Source organism: Cajanus cajan, chromosome 4, assembly GCF_000230855.2.
Source record: "Cajanus cajan strain Asha chromosome 4, NIPB_CcT2T_4, whole genome shotgun sequence".
Classification (NCBI taxonomy): Eukaryota; Viridiplantae; Streptophyta; class Magnoliopsida; order Fabales; family Fabaceae; genus Cajanus; species Cajanus cajan.
Genome location: NC_138520.1, coordinates 801,470 through 825,227, shown reverse-complemented (window position 1 = coordinate 825,227; position 23,758 = coordinate 801,470). Strand labels below are relative to the sequence as shown.

Genomic DNA, 23,758 nt, shown 5'->3' with positions numbered 1-23,758 from the left:
ATTATTAGAGAATTGAATCAAATTTTATTCATTTCAAGTGGTGGTTTGTTATTAGTATTCTCATCTCACTTAGGAGTGTGTGAAAAATTCAAATTGATCCATAACCGATCCGATCCATATTAAAAAATCTGATTCATTTTGAAAAAAAATCCGAATAGATCCATTTTATAAAACCGGTTCAATTATCTAATCCATTTTTACAAAATAAATTGATTCAGTTTGATTTGGTTTTAGAAAGAAAAAAACGATCCATATATGAGTAAAAAATAGATAACTGCACTGCACCGAACCGATCTAATTTCAAAAAAATTGATCCACTTTGTAAAAAATAGATCGATTAACCGATTATTTTTATAAAATAATTCGATTCGATTCGGTTTGAATTTTTCAAAGAACCGAACCATTAACACTCCTAGTATCTGGTCATCACGATGAAACACCTAAAAATCAGTGGGTTGTTAGTAAATCAGCAATTCATTAAAAAACTAAACATAAACGATGCACTCACCCTATATTATTTCAAGTTTATTATTAATGAATCATCCACTCATTTTTATAATAATAAATACATTTATTAAACTACTAACATTATAAAACATACACATTAATTGAAAATATTTATGAAAAGTGTGATAAATATAAGTATGTTACTCATTTAATTCTATTAGTATATTTGAAATAAAATAAATTATCTCATCATTATTTAAAACTAATTTAACTATTTTTATTTTGCTTCTATAGTTATATAAGATTAAAGATATATATTCAGCTAATATAATTCAAAAGATATATATTCAAAACGGGTTAAAAAAATATTTTACAGAAAAAATAATATTCAAGCCAGCATTCCTGCAAAGGTAAACAGTGATCTGGTAAAAAAGCAAGAAGTGAAGACAAATCAATTCAAAAACACAGTATAATTAATTCCCGTTCCAATTACTTTGAAAATAAATCCTATTTAGGCCGTTAGATGAAGCAGGCGCATACATTGGGTCTAAATCAGATAATAACACTCACAGTATCTTGGTAGGCATGCAAGAATAATCATTTGGATGACCAAAATCAAATGTTGCTGGGTATCTAATGAGTCCTTGCCTAACCAGTAATGACAAATATCAGCAACAGACAAAAACCGGCGTCAAATCAATATTTCCTAATCGATATATAGAGTACACAACTATCTGAATGCCAATTTATGTATGAAATCAACAAACCTGGAAAGAATCTCAGTTTTTGGTCATGCTATTGCTATAGTTCAATAATTAAACATTCTTAATGGTTTGAGGAAAACATTTGATGCTAGTAAAGGCAAAATGAATGCAAAAGCCCTCTTTCAATCTTTGTAGTGATAATGAATAGTATTTAAGGCGTTAGATGAAAGCAGGGAGGCATGTATAGATGAAGTAAAAGAAATTGTGTTTGAGGATCTCATGTTGACTCAAGTAGCAATAAGAAACATGAAATCTACATTTCCAAAGAGCAGAGCAAGCATTTAAGATTTGAAACAATAAGGCAGAGAAGATTCAGGATGCGTATTTAACAGGAGGAAAGAGAGTATATTAAGCCAATGGATGATGTTGAGAACATGGGCAAACCCCTCCTATCCCTAAACCCCGAAAGACAATCCAATAAACGCTTGTAATGTAAAAACAAAAAACGCAAGGAAGCCACACCCTAGCTAACCCTGTTTCTAAACCAGAATCCTCAAATTAAAATTAAAATTAAAATTAAAATTAAAATTAAAAAGCACAAAAACACAAATGCAAGGCCCCACCCATTTACGACCACTATATCAACGAGCATTCGAAGGGCAGTCCCTCGCAAAATGCCCGGACTCCCCACAGTTGTAGCAGCTCCCGCCGCCTCCTCCACCACCTCCGCCGTACCTTCCACCGCCGCCGCCGCCACCTTGGCTGCAGTCCCTAGCTATGTGACCAGTCTCACCACACTTGTAGCAGCCACCTCCGTATCCACCGCCTCCGTAGCCACCACCTCCATATCCGCCTCCGCCTCCACCTCCGCCTCCGTAGCCACCTCTCCCGCCGCGGCCTCCGCCGTAGCCTCTTCCTCCTCCTCCACCGCCGCCGTATCCACCTCTTGCTCCTCCTCCTCCTCCTCCGCCGCCGCCGCCGCGGGTGCCCTGGACTGGCGTCTCGTCAGGACCGGTGACATCGACCGCCTTGGTGCGGCCTTCCGGATCGGAGTCGATAACGAACTCGACGGACTCACCGAGGGCGAGGCTGCGGAAACCGTCGGATCGGATGGAGGACTGGTGGACGAAGAGATCCTCGCCGCCGTCGTCGGTGGTTATGAAGCCGAAGCCCTTCTGGTCATTGAACCACTTGACCTTGCCGGTTACCCTCTGCTTCTCACTCTCACTCATCTCTACCTTTGGAGTTTGGATCAGATCTCTCTATGTCACTGCTCTCTACTCGAGTCTAGGGCTAAACTCTGCACCTTCTATTCTTATACTAGTCTTTTTTTACCTCTTCCTTTCACTTTCACTCTCACTTCTCATCTAACGCCTCTCCTTTTTTCTTCCTTTACTTTTTTAATTCCAACGCTTCAGATTCTCCCTCCCTGCTACATCCACATCCCTCATTTTTAACCCTATAAAAATCATTCAAACATTCAATCTATTGCTACTCTGCTTCCTGCTTATGTTTTTTTCTTTTATAATAATATAGTATTAACTATAAATAAAATAACACAATTTAAGAAGATAATTTAATTAAATATATTTTTTATTTCAGTAGATGTTATATTTAATTTTAATTATAAATAAATACATAAAAATAAAATTAACAATAAACAACCAGTATAAAAAAATTTAATTCTGAATGAATTTTAAAACTTATAATTATTATTTATAATTGAAATTAAAAAATGCAATTTCTTAAGATCAAAGGTAATATAACTTTGAGAAAAAATGTATAATGTAGAATTATTTAATAAAAAATTTCATTTATAATAGAAATATAATATTTAATTATTTAATAAAAGTTTTTTTCTAAAAAATAAAATGATTCTACTGTTATGAATAAACAAATAATTAGTTAATCAACATAATAAATATAATTAAATTTAATAGTAATATCATAAATTTAATTTTTATTTTTAAAATACTCTTTGAATTAAATAATTTAAATAATAGTTACATTTAATTACAACGTACTTAATTTGGAAAGATAATGATTTGGTCAGGGAAAGTCATTACCCCTAGCCTAAATTAGTTATACATTATCAATTTTGAGAGGTTTGAACTTTACATGAAAGCAGTAAATGAGATGTCCGAGGTCCGGAGGTGGAGAGTTACATCGCCTTCCTGCTTCATTCATTCACAGCATGAACACCATTTATTGATTCTTCTTCTAAATAATTTTTTTTTTCTCTGGTTGGAGCCATGGGAAAATAGGGAAGGCAAAACAGGCTAGCCCGGCCTTGACCTGCCAGGCCCGGCCCACCAATGTAAAATGGACTGGATATACTGGCCCGCCCTGCTTAAGGACAGGCTAGAAGGTTGGCAGGCCAGCCCGCATACAAAAAAAATAAAAAAAATGTAAAAAAATATATATTTTATGTTCAAATAAAAAAATTTTGCTACAAATAAATAAATATAACTATATGAAATTAAAAATGCATATATATTGTACATAATATATGTTCAACAAAAGTAAATTACAAACTTAAAACAAAATCAAATAGAAATTAGTCCACTTACACCAAAATCAAAACCAAATTATAAACTTACAAATTACTTGTAAACTAAATTTTTTGATAGTCCACAAAACAAGTTCAAACACAATTAATTAACTTTGAATTTTTATTTTAAGAATATTAGAAGCTCTCTTGGAAGAAGTTGTCTCTACTTTTTTTCTTGATCATCTTCATCCTCATCTTTTACATCAAAATAAAATAAACATAAAAATAAATAAATATATATATATACGGGCTGGCAGGTTGTGGCGGGCTGACCCGCTATTTAGCCCGGCAGGTTAGCGGGCTTGGCAGGTTGATGGATTGAAATGATGGACCCGCCCTGCCAATTTTTGGCGGGCCAACGGGCTGGCCCGCGAGACACAACCCACTTTGTCATCCCTATGGAAAATCCAAATTTAATATTATTTTATTTGCTTCAGATGATTTTCAAACTGTCACAAATATTTTTTTTTAAATATATACATTTCTAAATGTTAGCTTTCCAATGACTTTGGAATAACCTACAAAGGAGGTCTAAAATTCAAGATTTGACCTTTTTAGTAAACAAAGGTCAAGTTATCAACATTAGTCCAAAATATTGTGATTTTTATAATTTTTAATATAGTAGATGATGGAATTAAAATTTGAGGTCTTCATAAGAGTTGTAGATAAACTTATTGTCTTTCATATGAGATAAGGATGAGTTTGATAAGAGTAATATAACTCTCTGTGTAATATTTTATGTGGAAGTTGTCATTGTACAATAATTGATTTTGACAAGATGTATGTTGATACATGTTGTATGATGGGAAAATTTGGTAAACATGAATAGAATACTAGTGTCTATTGCATGTTGTATGATTTATAATGGTGATGATAAGTATTGATAGGCTATACTCGTATAATTGAAATTAGTGATGAACATTGATATGTTATGTATGACTGGGATGTTATTCTTATATGGTTGAACTCTTAATAAGCATTTGTATGCTAAGTATGTTGGTATGACTTGATCTCTATATACATTGGTCTATGATAATGTATATAGATGATGTATGTTGAGAATGTTGTAGGCAGTAAAGCATGTTGATTGACTCAAAATTAGAGGAGATGATGATGTTTTAAAAGTTGAAGATCCCATATCTTCTTTTGGTGCTCTAGGAGGTCAATTATTGAAAAACCCTCCCTCAGTAGGTGTGTAATTCTTGGAGTAAATTTTGTTAAGTTTTCTCTAAGTCCTTAATCAATGTGGAGTAAAGTATGAGCTCGAGGGCTACAATCCTTAAATGATTGTTGGAAATATTGTGTGGTTCTTTGAGGATAATTAGTGGGATAACTCCATATGTAATTTGATAATGCATGTCAAAGTCGTCATATGCCTATATCCATCTATACTAGTCCTAGCGGTGGAACTGAACTTTCTTAGTATAAGTGGTGACACCGGAGAAATCAGAGGAGAGATTGATATCTCATTTTAATTGTGGATCCAGCAAGTGCATATGGGGTGAAAGCGATCAAGATTGATTCGGTAGGGTTAAGTCACTTAGATTACTTAGGTGTATTAAGAGATAATGTTGCTATAATTTGTTATTAGTAACTAATAATTTAAAATTTTTAAAATTAGTAGTTATATATTAATAATTAATTTGTATTTTTTATAAATATATTGATAATTAACTTGTAATTAAGAAATTCAATTTGATTGATATGTCAATTATTAGAAAATTAACTCAATAAATATTATATTTATGTCCTTTTTTTTTGGGCCTGTAGTTACAAGTATAGGGAGCATGACACGTTATATTTTGAGTAATTGATATTTTAAAATTAGTTTATAATAAATGCTTAATTAACAACAATTAATTTAGATAGTTATTATGTCATAATGAAACATAATAATTAGTAGTTATTATTGATGATTAATTTGTAATTAAGAGATATTGATTATAATTTAATTTAGTAAATAAGGAAAAACTAAATAATTTATTTATTGATAACTTGACATTTTATTTTTTATAATTCTTTCTCATGACTTATTGCAATGTCTCATCCACTCTCTTTTTAGCATTACACATTTCTTACTTAGTGAAAAAAAGTTTAGAAGAAATTAAAAGAGAAGAAAATGACACACTACTAGAAAAGTGTCATTTTCTTGCAAATTTTTCTGAAAAAAATATTCGCGAAAATTTTTTGCGAATTTATTAGCAAAAAATAATTTACAGATATTTCTTACAAATTTTGCTACAATTTTAATAATCATAGAAATTTTTTCCATGGTAAAAATTTGCAGAAAATATTGTAAGAATTTTATTTTGTTTCTTGCAAAAATAAATTTCCAAGTAATGTTTACTAAATGGTAGAAAAATTTTGCAGGTAACTTTTTTCTGCAGATTTTCCTGCAAATTTTAATCCGCAGGAAAAATAAAAAAAATATATTTAAATTTATAAGTTTAATATTTTAAAAAAACTTTAAGTCCCACATCGATTGAAAATAAAGCAATTAAAGAGTATATAAGTTGGGGGCAACACTTACCTTACAAGTTTATTTATATGGTTGAGTGTTAAGGTTATAATACAATCTTAGAATTTAAAAGATTATGTATCACATGTTGGAGGCATGGAAATAAATGCTTCGGATGAATTCATTATGAGCGTTTGAAAGTTAAAAAATTATTGATAGAATTTATAGTAATTTCTTTAATTTTGTTGTTAATTTTTTTGTAAAAAATATTCCAACAAAATTTCTTGCGAAAAAATTCGCAGGAAACTTTCCTGCGAATTTTTTTCGCAAGAAATTTCGCAGGAAAATTTCCTGCGAATTTTAAAATTTGCAAAAAAAATATTATCCACAAAGGTATTACCTGCAGATAAAATTTCGCAGAAAATTTTACAGGAACAAAGTTTCCTGCGAATTTTTATGAAAAATTCGCAGAAAAAGTCACATGTAATAAGGGAAATTCTAGTAGTGGCAATAGATATTAGATAGACTGAAAACTAAAATATAGTTTATAATTGGAATGAAGAGATATAAGAGATAACAATTGAATATAGCAACATGGATCACTATAGTTGACCATGAACCAATCAACCACACGGAATGCATTGTAATCTATGATATTCATACCACATAAATAATATAATCCAAAATGAAAAAATTTGAAAAGTCATTCATAATTATAAATAGGTATCTAAATTATGGAAAAATAAAAGCAAAATTACAAATTAAAAATGAGAAGGAATGAATACTAACAATAATTACAATAGAAGGCAATGACATTCAAAATATTTTTGTTTTTTTCAATTAAAAATATATGAAGAAAAATATGGAGATCCTAAAGCACAACTTAAATAATTTTAAAAACTGTTTGAAAAAGTAATTCTAAAACTCTTGTAAACAAAAAAACATACATAAAATAATGGAGAAAATTTTTAAAAATGAAGAAAAAGTTCATAATTCTCCCCAAGCTCGTAGTTAGTTGCATAATTCCCCTAAAGTCTGTTGTTCAATCCTATGCGAGATCTTGTAGTGTAGTGTTGCTTCATCCATCAAAGTTCATAGTGTTACCTTACCTATCAACAATGTATAATCTAGTTCTATGAGAGATTTGTGCAAATATCATAGTGCAAGAGTTGCCTTATCCACCAAAAATACCATATACGATGTTATCACATCCATATAATAAGTTAAAAAGACATTTAAGAATAAGTCATTTGTAAAATCGAAAGTGCAAGAATAAATTAGGATAAAAGCGGGTGACCTTTTATCCCATCAATAAGACTTTAGGATCAACTAATGAACATTTCCTCATCGAATTAGTGTTCAAAGCCTCCCTCACATTAATCTACATATTCTATTTTTCCTTTCAAAATCTGAAACAGAGAAAATACAATAATAATAATAATAATAATAATAATAATAATAATAATAATAATAATAATAATAATAATAATAATAATAATAATAGTAATAATAACTTACAAAGAAAAGAGAAATAGTTATCAAGGAAAATGTGGAGTTTGACAATGATAGTGATGAGGTGTCGATCAATTTGGTGAGAAAAAGAGGAAAGAACAATACTAGAAAGTGAATTTATAACTAGGTTTCGAAAGTGAATTTGTGAATAAATTTACACAAATAAATATATTGTAGAATAAGAAAGATATTATTGAATAACAAATCATCATTTTCCCTGACATAACAATAGCTAAGGTTTATTTTAAAATGAGGCATCATTGTGATACATAATAGTTTGACTATTATATTATAAATTGATGTGTACATTATAGTTAAAACTTGTTCGTTTCTATTTGCATGCACGCAATAGTGCAATACAAAAAAGTTGTACCTTGTACCTGAGATTCAAAGTTCTCATAAAATGTTAGTTTAGTCGACTTTATATATGTTTAGATACTTAGTTTAAAATTATGTTCAATAAAAAATACGCGTTCCAATGCAAAAAAAAAAAAGAAAAAAAAAAAAAGTAAAAGTTTATAAGCAAAGTTCTTTTTTTCAACCCCAACTAAATTAAACTCAACTAATTTTTTAACACACTTCCCAATCCTAAATCCTAAACTCTTATAATTAACATATGATAGATCGCAATTATATTGTTCATTGCGCTAGCCTTTGTCTAAGGCCCAATGCCCCGCCTGTTATTATTATTATTTTTTTTTCATGTTTTATTAGAGATCAAGACTTAAAACTATTGGTTTAAAGACCAAATTCGCCACTCAATAATTTGTCTTTGTTCTTTAACTGTTTGGTCTGATTGTCCTCCTTTAACTTCATCAACTCAGCTCTCTCTGTTAGGACTAGGAATATTCATGGAAAGAGTGAGTGAAACTTAGCAATATATTAATGTATAAGTTCCTTAATTAATTACCAGCATCTATCGATCATTTGATTTTGAATTTACAAATGCAAACAATGAAGGTTTTCTTGCAAGATGCTTCACTTGGATATAATATGAAGAGAAGAACAATAATAAAATCTCGGGATCGAAGAGAAGAAAACATTTAGTTGCAATTAGAAGGGATGTAACGGTTGAACAAGGTGCATATTCATAATATTGCGCAACTCAAAGTATGTTCCCCAGTAGTCGATTGGTCTAGGAAATTGCTAGAAACAACCTTGATGCAACTGTTTGTGTTTTTTAATTCCCTTCCAATTTTGTCCATGAAACTCACCCTGACAAAAGTGATCAGCTAGCTAGCTAGCTATATATATACCATAGAAAGCAATAGATGGTGAATGAAGAAGTATATGATGAGTAAACTATGATCTATCTTTTTCTCCATGAAATTGAATGGATTGATGATTGGTGAATTCATTGAAGTCTGATGTAGCGTTAGTGAGGAGGAGGAAAAGGTGCAGTGGCGTTGAGGTGTGGTGCGGGGCACTGATAACATTTGGTGAAGAAACCGAATGTGTCAATCTGGTGTACAAAGTTGACCATACTAGCCCATCCACCGAATCCAAATCCTACAACCAGGATCCAGACGACGACAAATAGGTTGATCGTGTAGGCACCCACCCATCTTCCCACGAAGTTGGGAGGTTGCTCCACCGCATTCTGCATTGCAATAATTAATGGATCAAATGAATGCATGCATGGTTTGTGTTATGGAAATTGTTAGATAGAGTATATATACCTGTCGGGCAGCGGGTGATTTGAAGGTGAACATGTGTGCGAGGGCGGGGATGATGTAAACGGTGAAGCTGACAAGGAGAGATCCAACGGTGGAGTTGATTGGGCCAAAGAAGGGGAAAACAATGGCCAAAAACCAAATGGGGATCACCACTGGCAACCTGGCCAAAGCACGCTTGCACACGCTCCTACACTCGTGTATTCCTATTGCTTTCTCCCACACCAAATACAGTGGCGTGCATGCAAACCCAAATGTTATAAACTGGTGGATGAGCATTAAAATGACAGCCATGTCACGGAAGGGTGACCTTGGAAGGAGAGAAAAAGCGTTCGAGTGATTTAGAAGCATGTCTCCAAATGCCCAGTATACTGCAGATGCCGATGGAAGTGTCAATGTCAACACATACAGGGTAGCCAGTAAGTATATGGACTTGAACTTTTGAGGCTTCCACATCGCGTGCATTATCTCCCTGCCACCAACATACGTCTTTTCATTCACTCTATTCTCAAAAACTTCTAAACAACTTTCTAAAATTATTCAAGTTTAACTCAGCTTTTTTTTTTTTTTATACTGCCAAAAATAATTTATTCAGCAGCAGCAAATGTCTACTCTAACCCTTACCTTAATACAAGGAGGCACTACAGAGACATCAAAGAATTATCAATAAACCAGTTTCCTTACTAATAAATAATAATTGCTAATTACTTTAATCTCTAATTTTATAATACTGTTAATAAAAAGGAAAAAAAAATTTCAATGTTTTGACATATTTAATTTTTTTTATTTAATCATATTATTTACTATTGTAATTACTTTTCACCATCTGTGTGCTATGGAAAAATATGAAAGTTTCACCAAGGAAAGCTGGAATTCTCCTGTCCTCATGATAAAAAAGCATTAAAGCTGATCCATTTAGAGACAGAACCGTGGCTTTCTACAACCAAAAAGTACTCAAGTATTCCCCCAGAAAAAGGACTTTTTTTGCATGCATGCGTAACAGGGGTTTTTCTTTTTTCGAAAAAAATAATATAGAATATTTGAAAAATCGTCCGCATCAGAATTTTGATACTCTAATCTAACCGAACATGAAAAAGTTTACGATTCTCGTCTTAAAGCGAAAAAAGAAAAAGCAAAATCAATGGGAAAAGGACTTGAGATGGTCTTCGGCTACATACATGCACAGTTCGTATTTAAAAAGTCAATATTGAATATAAACGATAAGACATTTTAACCCCAATTCCAGTTATGCATTCATAAGTAAGAAATACTAGTTGCATAAAGCATACGATTAGGTAATTAACAATTAAAAAAATCAATTTGAGTGTAAATATATAAAGAATTATCCCATTAGCAAATTTACCACAGAAGCGTCCTAACGAAGCCAAAATCCAAGAAGTGGGAAAGAAACAAGCTTTGGGAAAACGTAAAAGATACGAATGGTATATGATATATCAGGCTTACACAGTAACGGCATGTCCCCCAAATGTGTAGAGAATGTTTGTGGCCCCTGTAAAATATAGAACCAATTTGGTCGGACCCGAATGCTTAACCCCTTCCACCTACACATCATGATATATCGCATATTATTATTATAGTAACCACTAATAAATATAATGATTCATTTATATATAGAGTAGGAATAACATAATAATAAAAGTATAATTATTACCTGGCCGTGAAGGAGAGAGGCTACAGTGAGGTACCAAGCAGTGTAAGTGGTCATGAGGAGGCCAAGAAAGGACCAGATTCTGTAGTTGTGGAAGGAAGGGATAAATACAGTGGTGGCACAACATGCTCCAAAGATGTAAGTCCAAGTCCTCTTATCCAAATTATCATTTATGTAATATATGTTGCTGCACAAAAGATAACCATGTTCCTAAGTTGCAGCACACAGATGTTTTATTTATAAAAATAAAAAAATAAATAAAAACAGAAATATATATAGAAATAGTGCAATGAAAATTAAACGTAACTTAACAATGAATAGAGTTAGATGATACCTTGCACAAGCAATGAGTTGGATAACAGATCCAAATAGGAGAAATGTGCAGTTGAAGGCCAAACCCACGTTTCTCCAGTGCTTCCCCAGGAGCCCATCAAGAACCTCAAACCACTGCAATGCTTAAGTTGTGTTAAAACAGACACATTATAATTAGTAGCAAAGACAAAAGAAGAAGTAATGAACCTGGATGACATGGTTCCTGAAGTTAAATTTCTCTCTCTCTTTTCTGGTTCTGTATTCAACGTAGAGTGCGCTAATGAGGTAAGCCGTCCAGCCACCGAGCAAGCAGTAGAAGAGTTGAAAAAGGGTTCCAGAGAGCAGTCCCAGTTGGGAAAATGAGTATGGCAACGTAAGCAGAACTTGAGCCACCTGACATGTATATATAAAAATAAACATTAATTAGAAAACATGTAAAGATCGAATTAATGCCATATATAGAATGGAGCATAAGCTATTAATATTATAGTATATCAACCTAACAAGCTATTAATATATTTCAGAAACCAACCTGGTTGGAAGCACAGCTAAACCAAGCATCATAAACAGAACCACCATGCCACAACAAGCTTAATACCCTGGATTTAATATCCTTAGGCTTCCCTTCAGTTTCCATTTCCTCATAGTTCCCAACTATTACAGTTTCAACCTCTTTCTCCGATGCCATTTTCTTGTTCAGTTAATATCTTGAAACACTTAAGATTCGAAACAAGGATGGATTGGAGAAGAGTTTGGGAGTGGTAGTATATATATACTGATATGCATGACACAAAAGGTTCTCTAAAGCTGTCAAAGACTGAACGGTTCTCTAAGGCTGTAAAGACCCTTTTTCTATTGCAAGTCTGAAAAGGTTAAGAAGAATTCTGTAACCTATTCTTTTTAATATATTCGTTATCATTAGATATAATTTCAGTGAGACATTAATTAAATATAAAATATAAGTCGGACTCGGATCCTTCTCTTCCCCGCTTCCCTAGTTGAATATTGCTCAATTCTGACATTTTGAGATTTTAGTTTAATTGGCTATTAGAGTCACTTCCTTTGTCAAAAAATTTTTAAAAAAAAATCCTTGTACATGATCAGAATAACTGTTAGCATCACTGCATGACTTATTCTTGATTGGTGCTAATATATTAACAATAACACGAGTTCCTTTCATCCAAGAATATTAAGTTACAAGCTGCCCTTGCTTCAATGTTCAAAACTCATGGATAATCGATTCCACACCTAATTTGGACATTTTTTTTTCATTTGTCAATAATATTGGTTGGTAATATGAATCCCGTGATGATACTGCTCTGAAAGCTATTTGATTCACAATGTTATTTTCAATAGCGCAAAATTCTCTCTAAGATATAACTCATTCTTCTGAAATAAAACTGTATGAGATGATGGTGAATAATTGTTTTATATGACAAATATTTGATCAAGTAAATTGGTGGACCAAGTCAAAATACCCCACAATTTAGTTTGAACATGGTAAATCGACAATACAATCATCTATAGTCAAAATAAAAATAAAAAAGGAAAGTAGAGAATGGTATATTGTCTACTTCAATTGACATATTATCCATTTTCTATTCGTCAAGAAAAAAAAATATTTTTTTTAACAAATTGACGATTGTATTGTTAATTTACCATGATTTTTTTTTAAAATTATTTTAAAAAATCGATTATAGAAATGTCGATTTCTTATATTATATCGGCTACGTCATTGTCGATTTACTCTATCTACGGAAGTACTTTTTTCTTTGGCACCAAATCTATAATAAATATTTCTAATTGTCCTATGCATGTCGAAAAGCCCATTTTCTTTTATTATTGCATTACAGCTTTAACTTTAGCAATTTCATTAATCTCTTGACTGTGTTTGATCAAATTGAAACTTTACGATTGAATTTCTTCAAAAGTAAATTGAATAAATGTTTTACCATCAAGTATTTATATTTATACGTCAAAAGTAGCAAAATTATTTTCTCTATTGTATTCAATTGTTTGGTAATTACCAATTTGAAATTGGTTGTATATTCTTGTTTGCAAATCAAAATCAAAATCATATGGAAGATTTTTAACTCATATACATGTCATCAAATAAAGTTATATATTACTAAGTGGCCTAAATCTCTAAGAGAAATTGATTCTAAGTCCCCGAATTTGTATTTAAAAACAAACATTAAAAATAATGCATTAAGATTTGATTCGAGTCAAATTAACAAAAACCTTCAAAACTAAATTCTCCCTCAACATTACATATATGTCAAAAATGTTGTCCAAAATATAACTTTCTGGTGAATGCTTTGTTGCGCGCAAAACATTTTTCATTACAACTCCTTGTTCCACGTGTTATATTTTGACTTGCATAGATGTACCTGTCTAAGGGCACACTCCTTTTCTTCCGGGTGAAAGGGGACCGAATAAGAGCTCCAACGGTATCTCCAAGGGATGGGGGAGGTACCTGCAAAGGGTACTCCAACGCTCAAGTCAGTATATGCACGAATATCTAGGGTAAAAATGAACAGTGACATACCTCGTTATGTGTGACCTATTTATAGTGCCTGACGTGGGCCTGAGCATTGTGGGCTTTTTCAGGTGTTTACTAAATTAGGTAATACGATGTTAATTACTTACTTACTAACTTAACCATGCGCTTACCTGCTAATCATGATTAATAACCGCTCTTCACCTATCGGTACGGTATTTCGCCGATCCGATAGGTAAAGGATGGGGCGCTATTATTAATCGGGTTGATCAACAATTGTCTAGCTATCCTTCCCTACGGGGGACTCTCCGGCTCGGTCTTATGTCGAGCCGTTAGTAAGGGCGCTATTATTAATCGGGTTGATCAACAGTTGTCTAGCTATCCTGCCCTACGGGGGACTCTCCGGCTCGGTCTTATGCCGAGCCGTTAGTAACATTCGTCCTGGACGTTGGCTGGACCGATGTTTCCGACATCATGGCGTAGGTGTCTGACAGAACGGCACGTGTTGGTCAACGTGACCGATAGGGACCTTCCGGTACACAAGCCCCCCAGCCTTGAGGAGGGAAGCGACGCAAAGGATTAATTGTTCCGATTGGGATACGACGAAAGATTCAGGAATGTGAGGGGTTATGATTAAAGTGCCTCTCTGATGCGTAGCTGACAAGCATTAATTTCTCTGGTGCATAACTAACAGACATTAATTACGCGTGAGGGGTTACAACTGCTGATGGGATGTCAAGGGTTGCCATCATTGTGCGTGGAATAGCGCGTGCTAGGGTTCGCATTAAGTGTGGAACGCCAAAGGTTGTGTCCGTTGGGCTTAGGTGGAGCATACGAGGGGTTGCGTATTGAGGATCGTTAGATTAAATGGATCCAACGGTTTCCTAAGGCTGCGACACTTGAATTTGCAACCTGCGGGGTCTATAAATAGGCATGAAGAGGGGGCTCCACATACGTGCACACTCATTATCTCCGGATCCGAATTAGTAAATCAGCGTTCGAGTGTTCGTCGAAGGAAGATCTGAAGTTTAGCATTCAGGTACGTAATGGCAGATTTAAATATTGTTCATGTCGACTCCTCCGGTGACGAAGGGGAATCAAGGCGGAGAAGATCTCCGGTCCGGGACGCTGCCTCAGCTTCGGCCTCTAATGGAGATCGCACCGAGTCCTTTTCTGGATCTGAGCGGGCCCAAAGCGTTAGTGGAAGTGGTTCCGCCTCGGCTATAGGTTCTGATGACCGTCCAAGTGGGGGTGGGGGTTCATCAAGAAGCTTTCCTCCCGTATCGACGCCTGGATTTTCATGGGTACACGGGGAAGTTGGTAGTGTGTACTCCCGGTATGCGACCAAGAAATCACTTGTTAACTTCGTATCGGCAATGAAGTTTTTAAATTTTCCCGAAGACGAGGAGCCGTCTGCTATCTTTTTCCAGCCATGCCGAGGTGATGGGGTTCCTAATCCGGATTTTGTTTATCTAGACCAGGGGTCATCCAAATACCCGTTCTTTTATGTGTATGACTATATGTTTCGGGATTTGAAGATATCCCTCCCCTTTGATAATTATTTTTCGGGTATACTTCGTCTTCTGAACGTGGCGCCGTCTCAGGTCCATCCTAACACCTGGGCAGCAATGCAAGGATTTAGACGGTTGTGCTTAGCTCTTGGCCTCCAACCTACTCCACATTTATTTTTGTATTACTACTCCTCTCGGCCGACGAAGAAGGCGAAGTGGTTGTCATTGATTCGGCATAGTGATTGCTTGCTTCAGCCATTCACCACTTCTTACAAAAAATTTAAAGTGGGTTTTATAAAGGTGATGATTCGACCCGAGACGGGGAGTAAATACTTTTTTGACGATGAGGGGAACTCGGTCTTTCCCCTGTATTGGACCCGAAGGCCGAGAAAGTACGATACCGTATCGAAATCTCGAATGTCGCCGGAGGAAAGGCGGAGCTTGGATATTTTGGAGAAATTGCCACGGCCATTACCGTGTCGTCCGCTGGTCCGATTATTCGAATCGGCCAACGTCACCGAGGAACTAATCGGTATAGTAACTTTTGTTTGTTTAAATTCCTGCGTTACCATTGATTTTGACTAATGATGTGCAGGTATTATGGCGAACTTTGACCATGACTTGAATATCCGCAATCTGATCGGGAGCCGAGTGGCAGGGGTCACAGGAAACAAGACTCCGACCGAGACGCGTGCAGGTGTGAATCAACCGGCTCCACGACCGAGCGGAGCAGGGCAACCCTCCAATCCCAAGAAAGGGGGCAAGGGTTCCTCTCGGCAGCCCGAAAAAAGAAAGCCTACTGAAGGGAGGGTTGTGGAGGAGAGCCGCCAAGCCAAGCAGCAGCGGCTAGCCAATCCCAATGCCCCGGAGAGCTTGGTTGGACCAAACTTCTTGGCCAGTAATGTGAACGCGCAGGATTTCCTAAGCCAAGACTTGACTTCTGAGGCTGGGCAGGCAGCTCTGGGCCGGATGAGTTCGGCGCAGAAGTGGAACTTCTTTTGTGAGTTCCAAGTTCGGGCTGTGGCTTTGGCTCAAAGCATCGTCATGGAACCGAATGGGGAGGCTGATGGACTTCGCCGTCAGCTAGCTGAGCAGGAGAAGTCGCTGCGAGAGACGCTGACGGCGTTGACCGATGCTCAGACGTCTAACGGCAAGTTCCAGGCCGAGGTTGACCGCCGAGGGCGTGCGGTTGACGATCTCACCTTAAAGGTCCAGCGCTTGGAGACGTCTTTGAAAAATGAAACGGAGAAGGCTACCCTGCTTCAAAAGGAACTGGAGGCCGAGAAAATATCTTTTGGTTCCTTCAGGGAGAAGGCTCGCGACAAGCTCCTGTCCCAGCATGAGGCTGGCTTTGCCCAAGCTGCTCGGCAAGCTAGCTACTTTGGTGACTTCCCCCCTGACTTTCAACTGGATATGACGAAGGACTTCTTTCAGGGGAAGTTGGTGGACTTAAGCTCGATCCCGCCGGATCAAGAGGCCGATGCTGAGGCCCCAGAGCGGCCCGCCAGGCCGAATGAGGAGGAGACGGCTTACGAGGAGCCCGCTGCCGAGGATGATGCGAACCAGGGAGAGCCTGAGGTCGTGTCTTAAAATTTTTATTTTGTAATGCTGGGCCGATAGCGCCCCCCCCTTGCATGTACTTCTAGGCCTTTTAGGGCCTTTTGAATGAAATTTAAATTCTCGCAATATTTGGGTAATTCTGTTAAATTCGTAACCGAAAGACTTCCCGGGAGGGAAGACTTATAATTATTTATTTAAGCCACGTCCTTGGCCGAGAGACTTCTCGGGAGGGAAGACTTATAAATATTTATTTAAGCCACGTCCTTGGCCGAGAGACTTCTCGGGAGGGAAGACTTGTAATTTATTTAAGCCACGTCCTTGGCCGAGAGACTTCTCGGGAGGGAAGACTTATAATTATTTATTTAAGCCACGTCCTTGGCCGAGAGACTTCTCGGGAGGGAAGACTTGTAATTAGATTTAAGCCACATCCTTGGCCGAGAGACTTCTCGGGAGGGAAGACTTATAATTAGATTTAAGCCACATCCTTGGCCGAGAGACTTCTCGGGAGGGAAGACTTGTAATTAGATTTAAGCCACATCCTTGGCCGAGAGACTTCTCGGGAGGGAAGACTTGAAGAAATAAGTGGAGATAATTAAGAAGGAGATGTATCTTCATTGATAAGAAGGTGCCTCATTAAAAACCTTGCTAATCAAAAACCTCTTTTCACATTTTTACAAGAGGGAAAAAGATCAGTCAAGGAAAAGAGTGCACCGCGATACAATTACATAGTTCGAGTATTACAAATTCGAATTTAACTGTAGTATGTCTTTAGGTGGGTAGAATTCCATGTTCTTGGAATAACCTTGCCGGACAGCTCTTCTAGCTTGTAGGCCCCATTGTGGAGTGCATGTCGTATCCGGAATGGTCCATCCCAATTGGCCGAGAGCTTTCCTTCAGAAGAGTTTCGCCTGGCTGCCCCCGTTGCACGCCACACAAGGTCGCCCTCGTGAAAAGTTCTTGGCTTTAGATTGGAATTAAAGCGCCGAGTCATTCGCTGTTTGCATGCCTCGGCCACCACCTGTGCCTTGTCCCGCACTTCCTCGAGGACATCGAGTTCGGCTCGGAGTGCGTCGTCGTTAGATTCCTCCTGAAAGCTTTGTCGCCGGAAAGATGGTTCTCCAACCTCAACCGGAATCATCGCATCAGTGCCGTATGTGAGGCGGAAGGGTGTTTCTCTATTAGTGGATTGTGGTGTACACCGGTACGCCCAGAGAACCTCTGGCAATTCATCGGCCCACACTCCTTTTGCCGAGCCGAGTCTTCTTTTTAATTCAGTCAGGATAACCTTGTTGGCTGCTTCGGCTTGGCCGTTTGACTGAGGGTGCTCCACCGATGTAAATCTGTGCCGAATGCCAAGGTTTTCGAGGAATGAGTTGAACTTTTTGTCTGTAAATTGTAAGCCGTTATCGGAGATGATGGCATATGGGATGCCAAAACGGGTGATGATGTTCTTCCATACAAACTTTTGGACGTTAGCAGCGGAGATGCAGGCGAGCGGCTCGGCCTCAATCCACTTTGTGAAGTAATCTACTGCCACGAGGAGGAATTTAACCTGTCCCTTTGCCACGGGGAACGGGCCAAGTACGTCAATGCCCCATAAGGCAAACGGCCATGGAGAGCTGATGCTGTGCAGCTCGGTGGCGGAGGCATGGATGAGGTTTCCATGTCGCTGACATTGTATGCAACGTTTGACGAACTCAGCGCAATCCCCTTTCAGAGTTGGCCAATAATAACCGGCTCGTGACACTTTTGCAGCTAGGGTACGGCCTCCGGAATGGGACCCACAGATACCCTCATGAACTTCCCGCATCACATAATCCGCCTGCGAGTTATCAATGCACTTGAGCAACGGGGTGGAGAATCCTCGCCTGTAGAGGTCGTTAGCCACTATGGAGTACCGAGCGGCCTGAGTGCGAAGCTTTTTTGCCTCCTTCGGATCGGTGGGCAACTCTTGTTGGAGGATGTAGTTCCGAATAGGAGTCATCCAGTTCGGTGTGTCAATATCGGCCGCCATGCACTCGATCGCCACACTTGGGGCAGGGATTTCTAGGTGAATGGTTGTTCTCAGCTGTCCTGGTTTTCGACTACTAGCAAGCCGAGCCAACTGATCGGCTCGTTCATTGGTGCTCCTGGGAACGTGTCGGATTTGCACGTCAGTGAACTCCTCTTTGAGCTTCTGGAAGAGGTGGTAATACTGCAACAAATTAGCATCCTTAATTTGAAAATTGTCGTTGACCTGTTCGGCCACGATCTTTGAATCGGTACAGCATACGACCCTTGTCACACCCATCTCGGCTGCTAGTCTCATACCGGCCAGGAGTGCTTCGTACTCGGCTTGGTTATTTGATGCCTGAAAACCGAACCGGAGTGACTGTTCGACCGTGATGCCCGAAGGGCTGGCTAGAATTATTCCCGCTCCGCTTCCCTGCGCATTGGATGAGCCGTCGACATGCATTGTCCACGGCTCGTCGTGAAAACTACCTGTAGGGGTAAGCTCATTGACGAAGTCGGCCAAATGCTGTGATTTGATGGGTCCTCTCGGCTCGAACGATATGTCAAACTCTGAGAGTTCGACCGACCAGGCCATCATCCTGCCCGCGATTTCCGGTTTACGAAGAACTTTCGCAATCGGGCAGTCGGTTCGGACAACCACCCTATGACTCTGGAAGTATTGCCTGAGCCTGCGAGCCGTGTAGACGAGCGCTAGAGCTACCTTTTCAATTAACTGGTAACGCTTCTCGGCTTCTTGCAGTGTTCGACTGGTGAAATATATCGGCCTTTGACCCCTCTGTTCCTGTATTAAAACAGCACTAACTGAATGTCCCGACACGGCAAGGTAAATGACCATGTCGGAGCCGGCAGTAGGTTTGGACAGTACGGGAGGTGAACTTAGGCGATGCTTAAACTGTTGGAACGCTTCTTCACATTCATGAGTCCATGTAAATTGCTTTGCTTTCTTCAGCAGGGCGAGGATAGGTTGAGATATCTCGGCAAGCCGAGGAAGGAAACGTGAAAGCGAAGTTAGCCGCCCTGCCAACTTTTGTACATCTTTGAGAGTGGTGGGACTCTTCATCTCCAGTATGGCTTGACATTTGTCTGGGTTTGCCTCGATGCCCCGGCTAGACAACATGAATCCCAAGAATTTTCCACCTGATACACCGAACACACATTTTTCGGGGTTCAGCCTCATTTGGTGTTGTCTGAGCGCTTGGAATACCTCGGCCAGGTGGCGTACATGGGCAGAAACTTCATCAGATTTGACGACCATGTCATCAACATACACTTCGAGGCACTGACCAATTTGACTCTGGAAAATTTTGTTCATCAGACGCTGATATGTAGCACCGGCGTTCTTCAGACCGAACGGCATTACACGGTAGCAATAGTTGGCTGTCTCGGTGATGAATGCTGTTTTGTCTTCATCGTGAGGGTGCATGCGAATTTGGTTATACCCCGAATACGCGTCTAAGAAGGATAGGAAACGGTGGCCAGACGCCCCATCTACGAGACGATCAATATTGGGCAACGGGTAGGCGTCTATCGGGCAAGCTTTATTCAAGTTTGTGTAATCGGTACACATACGCCATTTCCCGTTCGGCTTTCGGACCATGACCACATTAGCCAACCACGTCGTGTAGTGGATCTCCCGTATAAACTGTGCTTCTAACAATTTGGCTACCTCAGCATCGATTGCTGCCTTCTTCTCTTCTCCGGTCTTCCGACGCCGCTGGGCGATCGGCCTTGCCTCCCTACTAATTGAGAGCTTATGGCACAAAAACTCTGGATCGATACCCGGCATATCGGAGGGGTGCCATGCAAATAGATCTCGGTTATCAAGTATTACCTGTCCGATGGCTGCTTTCTCTTGTTCCGTCAGAACAGTTCCCAAATAAGTCAGTTGGGTATCAAGGGTTCCAACTTGGAGTGGTTGTCTCTCTTCAATAGGCTCGACCCTTTCGTCGTGCCCGATTCGGGGGTCGAGGTCTATGGAGGACTGTTGGGTTACCGAGTGGACTTTCTGTGGCTCTTTGATCGTTTCGTCTTGCACTTTCGGTAGCCGCAAGCTGGCAAAGTAGCATTCGCGTGCAGTTTTTTGATCGACGTGCACCGTGATAACCCGTCCTGACTGTGCCGGAAACTTCATAGCTAAATGAGGAGTAGACACGATTGCTCCGAGCCGATTCAAGGATGGCCGACCGAGCAGAATGTTATAGGAGGTGCTCGCATGAACGACCACGTATTTAACCGAGATGTCTCGGTATTCCGCCCCTTCGAACCCAAATCGTGTTGATAACTTGATAAATCCTTTTGTCTTGACTCGTTCACCAGAGAATCCCACCAAAGGTTCATCGTAAGGGACTAGTTCGGACTCTAGAATTCCCAACTGTTTGAACGTATTCCAATATAGTATGTCCGCTGAACTTCCTTGATCAATCAATGTCTTACGGACGATGCAATTGTGAATTTCAACGCTGATCACCATCGGATCGTCCTGATCTGGGTCGATTCCCTTGAAGTCGGCCTCTGTGAAGGTAATGGTTGGCAAACGGCAACGGTTTGTTTCCACGGCGTGCACGTGTCGGACAGCTCGCAGGTGTCTTCGTTGTGCCGACGAAGATGAGCCCCCGCCAGCAAATTCGCCAGCAATGGTGTTAATAACTCGCCGTGGCTGTGTTGCTTGTTGTTCTTCATGCCTATCCCGTGACCGACTGCGCTCTCTATACGAGCGCGTTTCTGCTCTGCGGTGTTCGGAATGGTCACGTCTCTGTGATTGTTCGCCGTGTCGGGGCCGGTCGGGACGGTTCACAAAACCTTGCAACTGTCCTTGCTTGATTAAATCTTCAATTTTGTCTTTCAAGGCTGAACATTCGTCAGTTGAATGCCCACGATTGCGGTGAAATCTGCAGGATTTGGTTGTGTCGGCTCGGGGAGGGGTCGATGCTCTCTTCGGGATAGTCAGCACTTCCGAAGCCAATGCTTGTTCTAGTACTGCTGACCGGCTGGTGTTCAGTGGTGTGTACTGTGTATACTTCGGACCACGGGGTGGCCGCTCGCGGGGTACGAGTTCCTTCGGACGACCGCGAAAATTGTTTTCTATTGGCTTTTCTGTCTTGCTCACCACTTCTGCTCTGGCCTGGTTGCGAAACTCGGCTAGTTCTTCCATCTGCATATACTTATCGGCCCTGCGCCGAAGGTCATCCATGTTTGCCGGTGGCTTTTTACAAATACTGTTGGCAAAGGGACCCGGCTTCAACGCGGTGGTTAGATGGTGTAAGGCGACGGCTGGGTTGAGGTCCCTGATCTCTAATGCCGCCTTGTTGAATCGGCTCATGAACGTATGGAGAGACTCCTTTTTCTCCTGGCGGATGGTGACTAGTGATAGAGAAGTTAACTGGTGTGGTCGGCTTGTAGCGAACTGGATGGTAAACTGAGAGGCTAAGGTGCCGAATGAGTCGATCGAATTGGCCGGGAGCCGAGTGAACCAGCTCAACGCTCGTCCTTTTAGCGACGTCGGGAAAATTCGGCCCAGGGCGGCGTCATCAGTGGTGCTTAATGTGACCTGAGTCAAGAACACGTCAACATGTTCATCTGGATCGGTGGTTCCGTCGTACTTGTCGAGAGACAAGGACTTCCAGTTGTCAAGGAGGGCGGACTGCATGATATTGGGTGTAAAGGGATGTCGGTGTGATCCTGCCGGCATGGGCTGTATTGGTCGGCTGGCCGAGGCGTGGGCGGCAGGGGCAACAGAAGTGTAAGGGACCGAGGCGTGCTGGCCATGCGAATGGAACGACCCTTGAGTGTGGGTTGTCTCGGAGGGCTTCCATGTAGGATCGCGGTATTGGTTTTTGAGGGTGGCATTTTCCGCCCGTAACGCAGCCATTTCGGCCGCATCTCTCTCCCGCTGTTGCTTCATAGCGGCCATCTCCTCTTTCATCTGTCGCATCATACTGTTCAAGTTTGTCTCTTCTGTCGTCTCGGCTCCTGACTGATGCTCGTCCTCGGACAGGTGTTCTTCAACGTTATTCTTTCTCGTCTTCACCATTCTTTCAAAAATAATCTCGGAATAGCTCTCGGTTCGGCCCCACGGTGGGCGCCAAAATGTACCTGTCTAAGGGCACACTCCTTTTCTTCTGGGTGAAAGGGGACCGAATAAGAGCTCCAACGGTATCTCCAAGGGATGGGGGAGGTACCTGCAAAGGGTACTCCAACGCTCAAGTCAGTATATGCACGAATATCTAGGGTAAAAATGAACAGTGACATACCTCGTTATGTGTGACCTATTTATAGTGCCTGACGTGGGCCTGAGCATTGTGGGCTTTTTCAGGTGTTTACTAAATTAGGTAATACGATGTTAATTACTTACTTACTAACTTAACCATGCGCTTACCTGCTAATCATGATTAATAACCGCTCTTCACCTATCGGTACGGTATTTCGCCGATCCGATAGGTAAAGGATGGGGCGCTATTATTAATCGGGTTGATCAACAGTTGTCTAGCTATCCTTCCCTACGGGGGACTCTCCGGCTCGGTCTTATGCCGAGCCGTTAGTAAGGGCGCTATTATTAATCGGGTTGATCAACAGTTGTCTAGCTATCCTGCCCTACGGGGGACTCTCCGGCTCGGTCTTATGCCGAGCCGTTAGTAACATTCGTCCCGGACGTTGGCTGGACCGATGTTTCCGACATCATGGCGTAGGTGTCTGACAGAACGGCACGTGTTGGTCAACGTGACCGATAGGGACCTTCCGGTACAATAGATAAATAGTATACATGGATCGTAGAGGATGAACTAAGACAGATTATAAGCCATGCATTGGTGAAACTATTATTAGATAACGTGCCTAACCCTGCATGATCTC

The 23,758-nt window shown here is 39.6% G+C and overlaps 3 protein-coding genes across 3 annotated transcripts; all 3 read right to left on the bottom strand.

Moving 5' to 3' along the window:
• Positions 1 to 1,535: 1,535 nt before the first annotated feature.
• LOC109817201 (uncharacterized) lies at positions 1,536 to 2,460 on the bottom strand. Its single transcript, XM_020382419.3, has one exon. The coding sequence runs from the start codon at positions 2,381 to 2,383 to the stop codon at positions 1,793 to 1,795; it is 591 nt and encodes a 196-aa protein (XP_020238008.1). The 5' UTR covers positions 2,384 to 2,460; the 3' UTR covers positions 1,536 to 1,792.
• A 6,092-nt stretch (positions 2,461 to 8,552) lies between these two features.
• LOC109817204 (auxin transporter-like protein 5) lies at positions 8,553 to 12,198 on the bottom strand. Its single transcript, XM_020382422.3, has 7 exons — positions 11,859 to 12,198; positions 11,534 to 11,719; positions 11,349 to 11,461; positions 11,018 to 11,201; positions 10,810 to 10,907; positions 9,352 to 9,817; positions 8,553 to 9,272 (listed from the first exon to the last, which is right to left on the bottom strand). Exons 1-7 carry the CDS (start codon positions 12,012 to 12,014, stop codon positions 9,048 to 9,050), a joined length of 1,428 nt encoding a protein of 475 aa, XP_020238011.1. The 5' UTR covers positions 12,015 to 12,198; the 3' UTR covers positions 8,553 to 9,047.
• A 5,450-nt stretch (positions 12,199 to 17,648) lies between these two features.
• Positions 17,649 to 22,940, bottom strand: LOC109793058 (uncharacterized). The gene has a single exon (XM_020352527.2). The coding sequence runs from the start codon at positions 22,938 to 22,940 to the stop codon at positions 17,649 to 17,651; it is 5,292 nt and encodes a 1,763-aa protein (XP_020208116.2).
• Between the last annotated feature and the right edge of the window lie 818 nt (positions 22,941 to 23,758).

Excerpts from the sequence above, each read along its gene's own strand:
- LOC109817201 (XM_020382419.3), bottom strand. The coding sequence starts at position 2,383 with ATGAGTGAGAGTGAGAAGCAGAGGGTAACCGGCAAGGTCAAGTGGTTC.
- LOC109817204 (XM_020382422.3), bottom strand. The coding sequence starts at position 12,014 with ATGGCATCGGAGAAAGAGGTTGAAACTGTAATAGTTGGGAACTATGAG. Across the intron at positions 10,908-11,017 it reads CCTCTCTCCTTCACGGCCAG|GTGGAAGGGGTTAAGCATTC; the intron begins GTAATAATTATA and ends CATGATGTGTAG. Across the intron at positions 9,818-10,809 it reads GGGGGACATGCCGTTACTGT|GGAGATAATGCACGCGATGT; the intron begins GTAAGCCTGATA and ends TGTTGGTGGCAG.
- LOC109793058 (XM_020352527.2), bottom strand. The coding sequence starts at position 22,940 with ATGGTGAAGACGAGAAAGAATAACGTTGAAGAACACCTGTCCGAGGAC.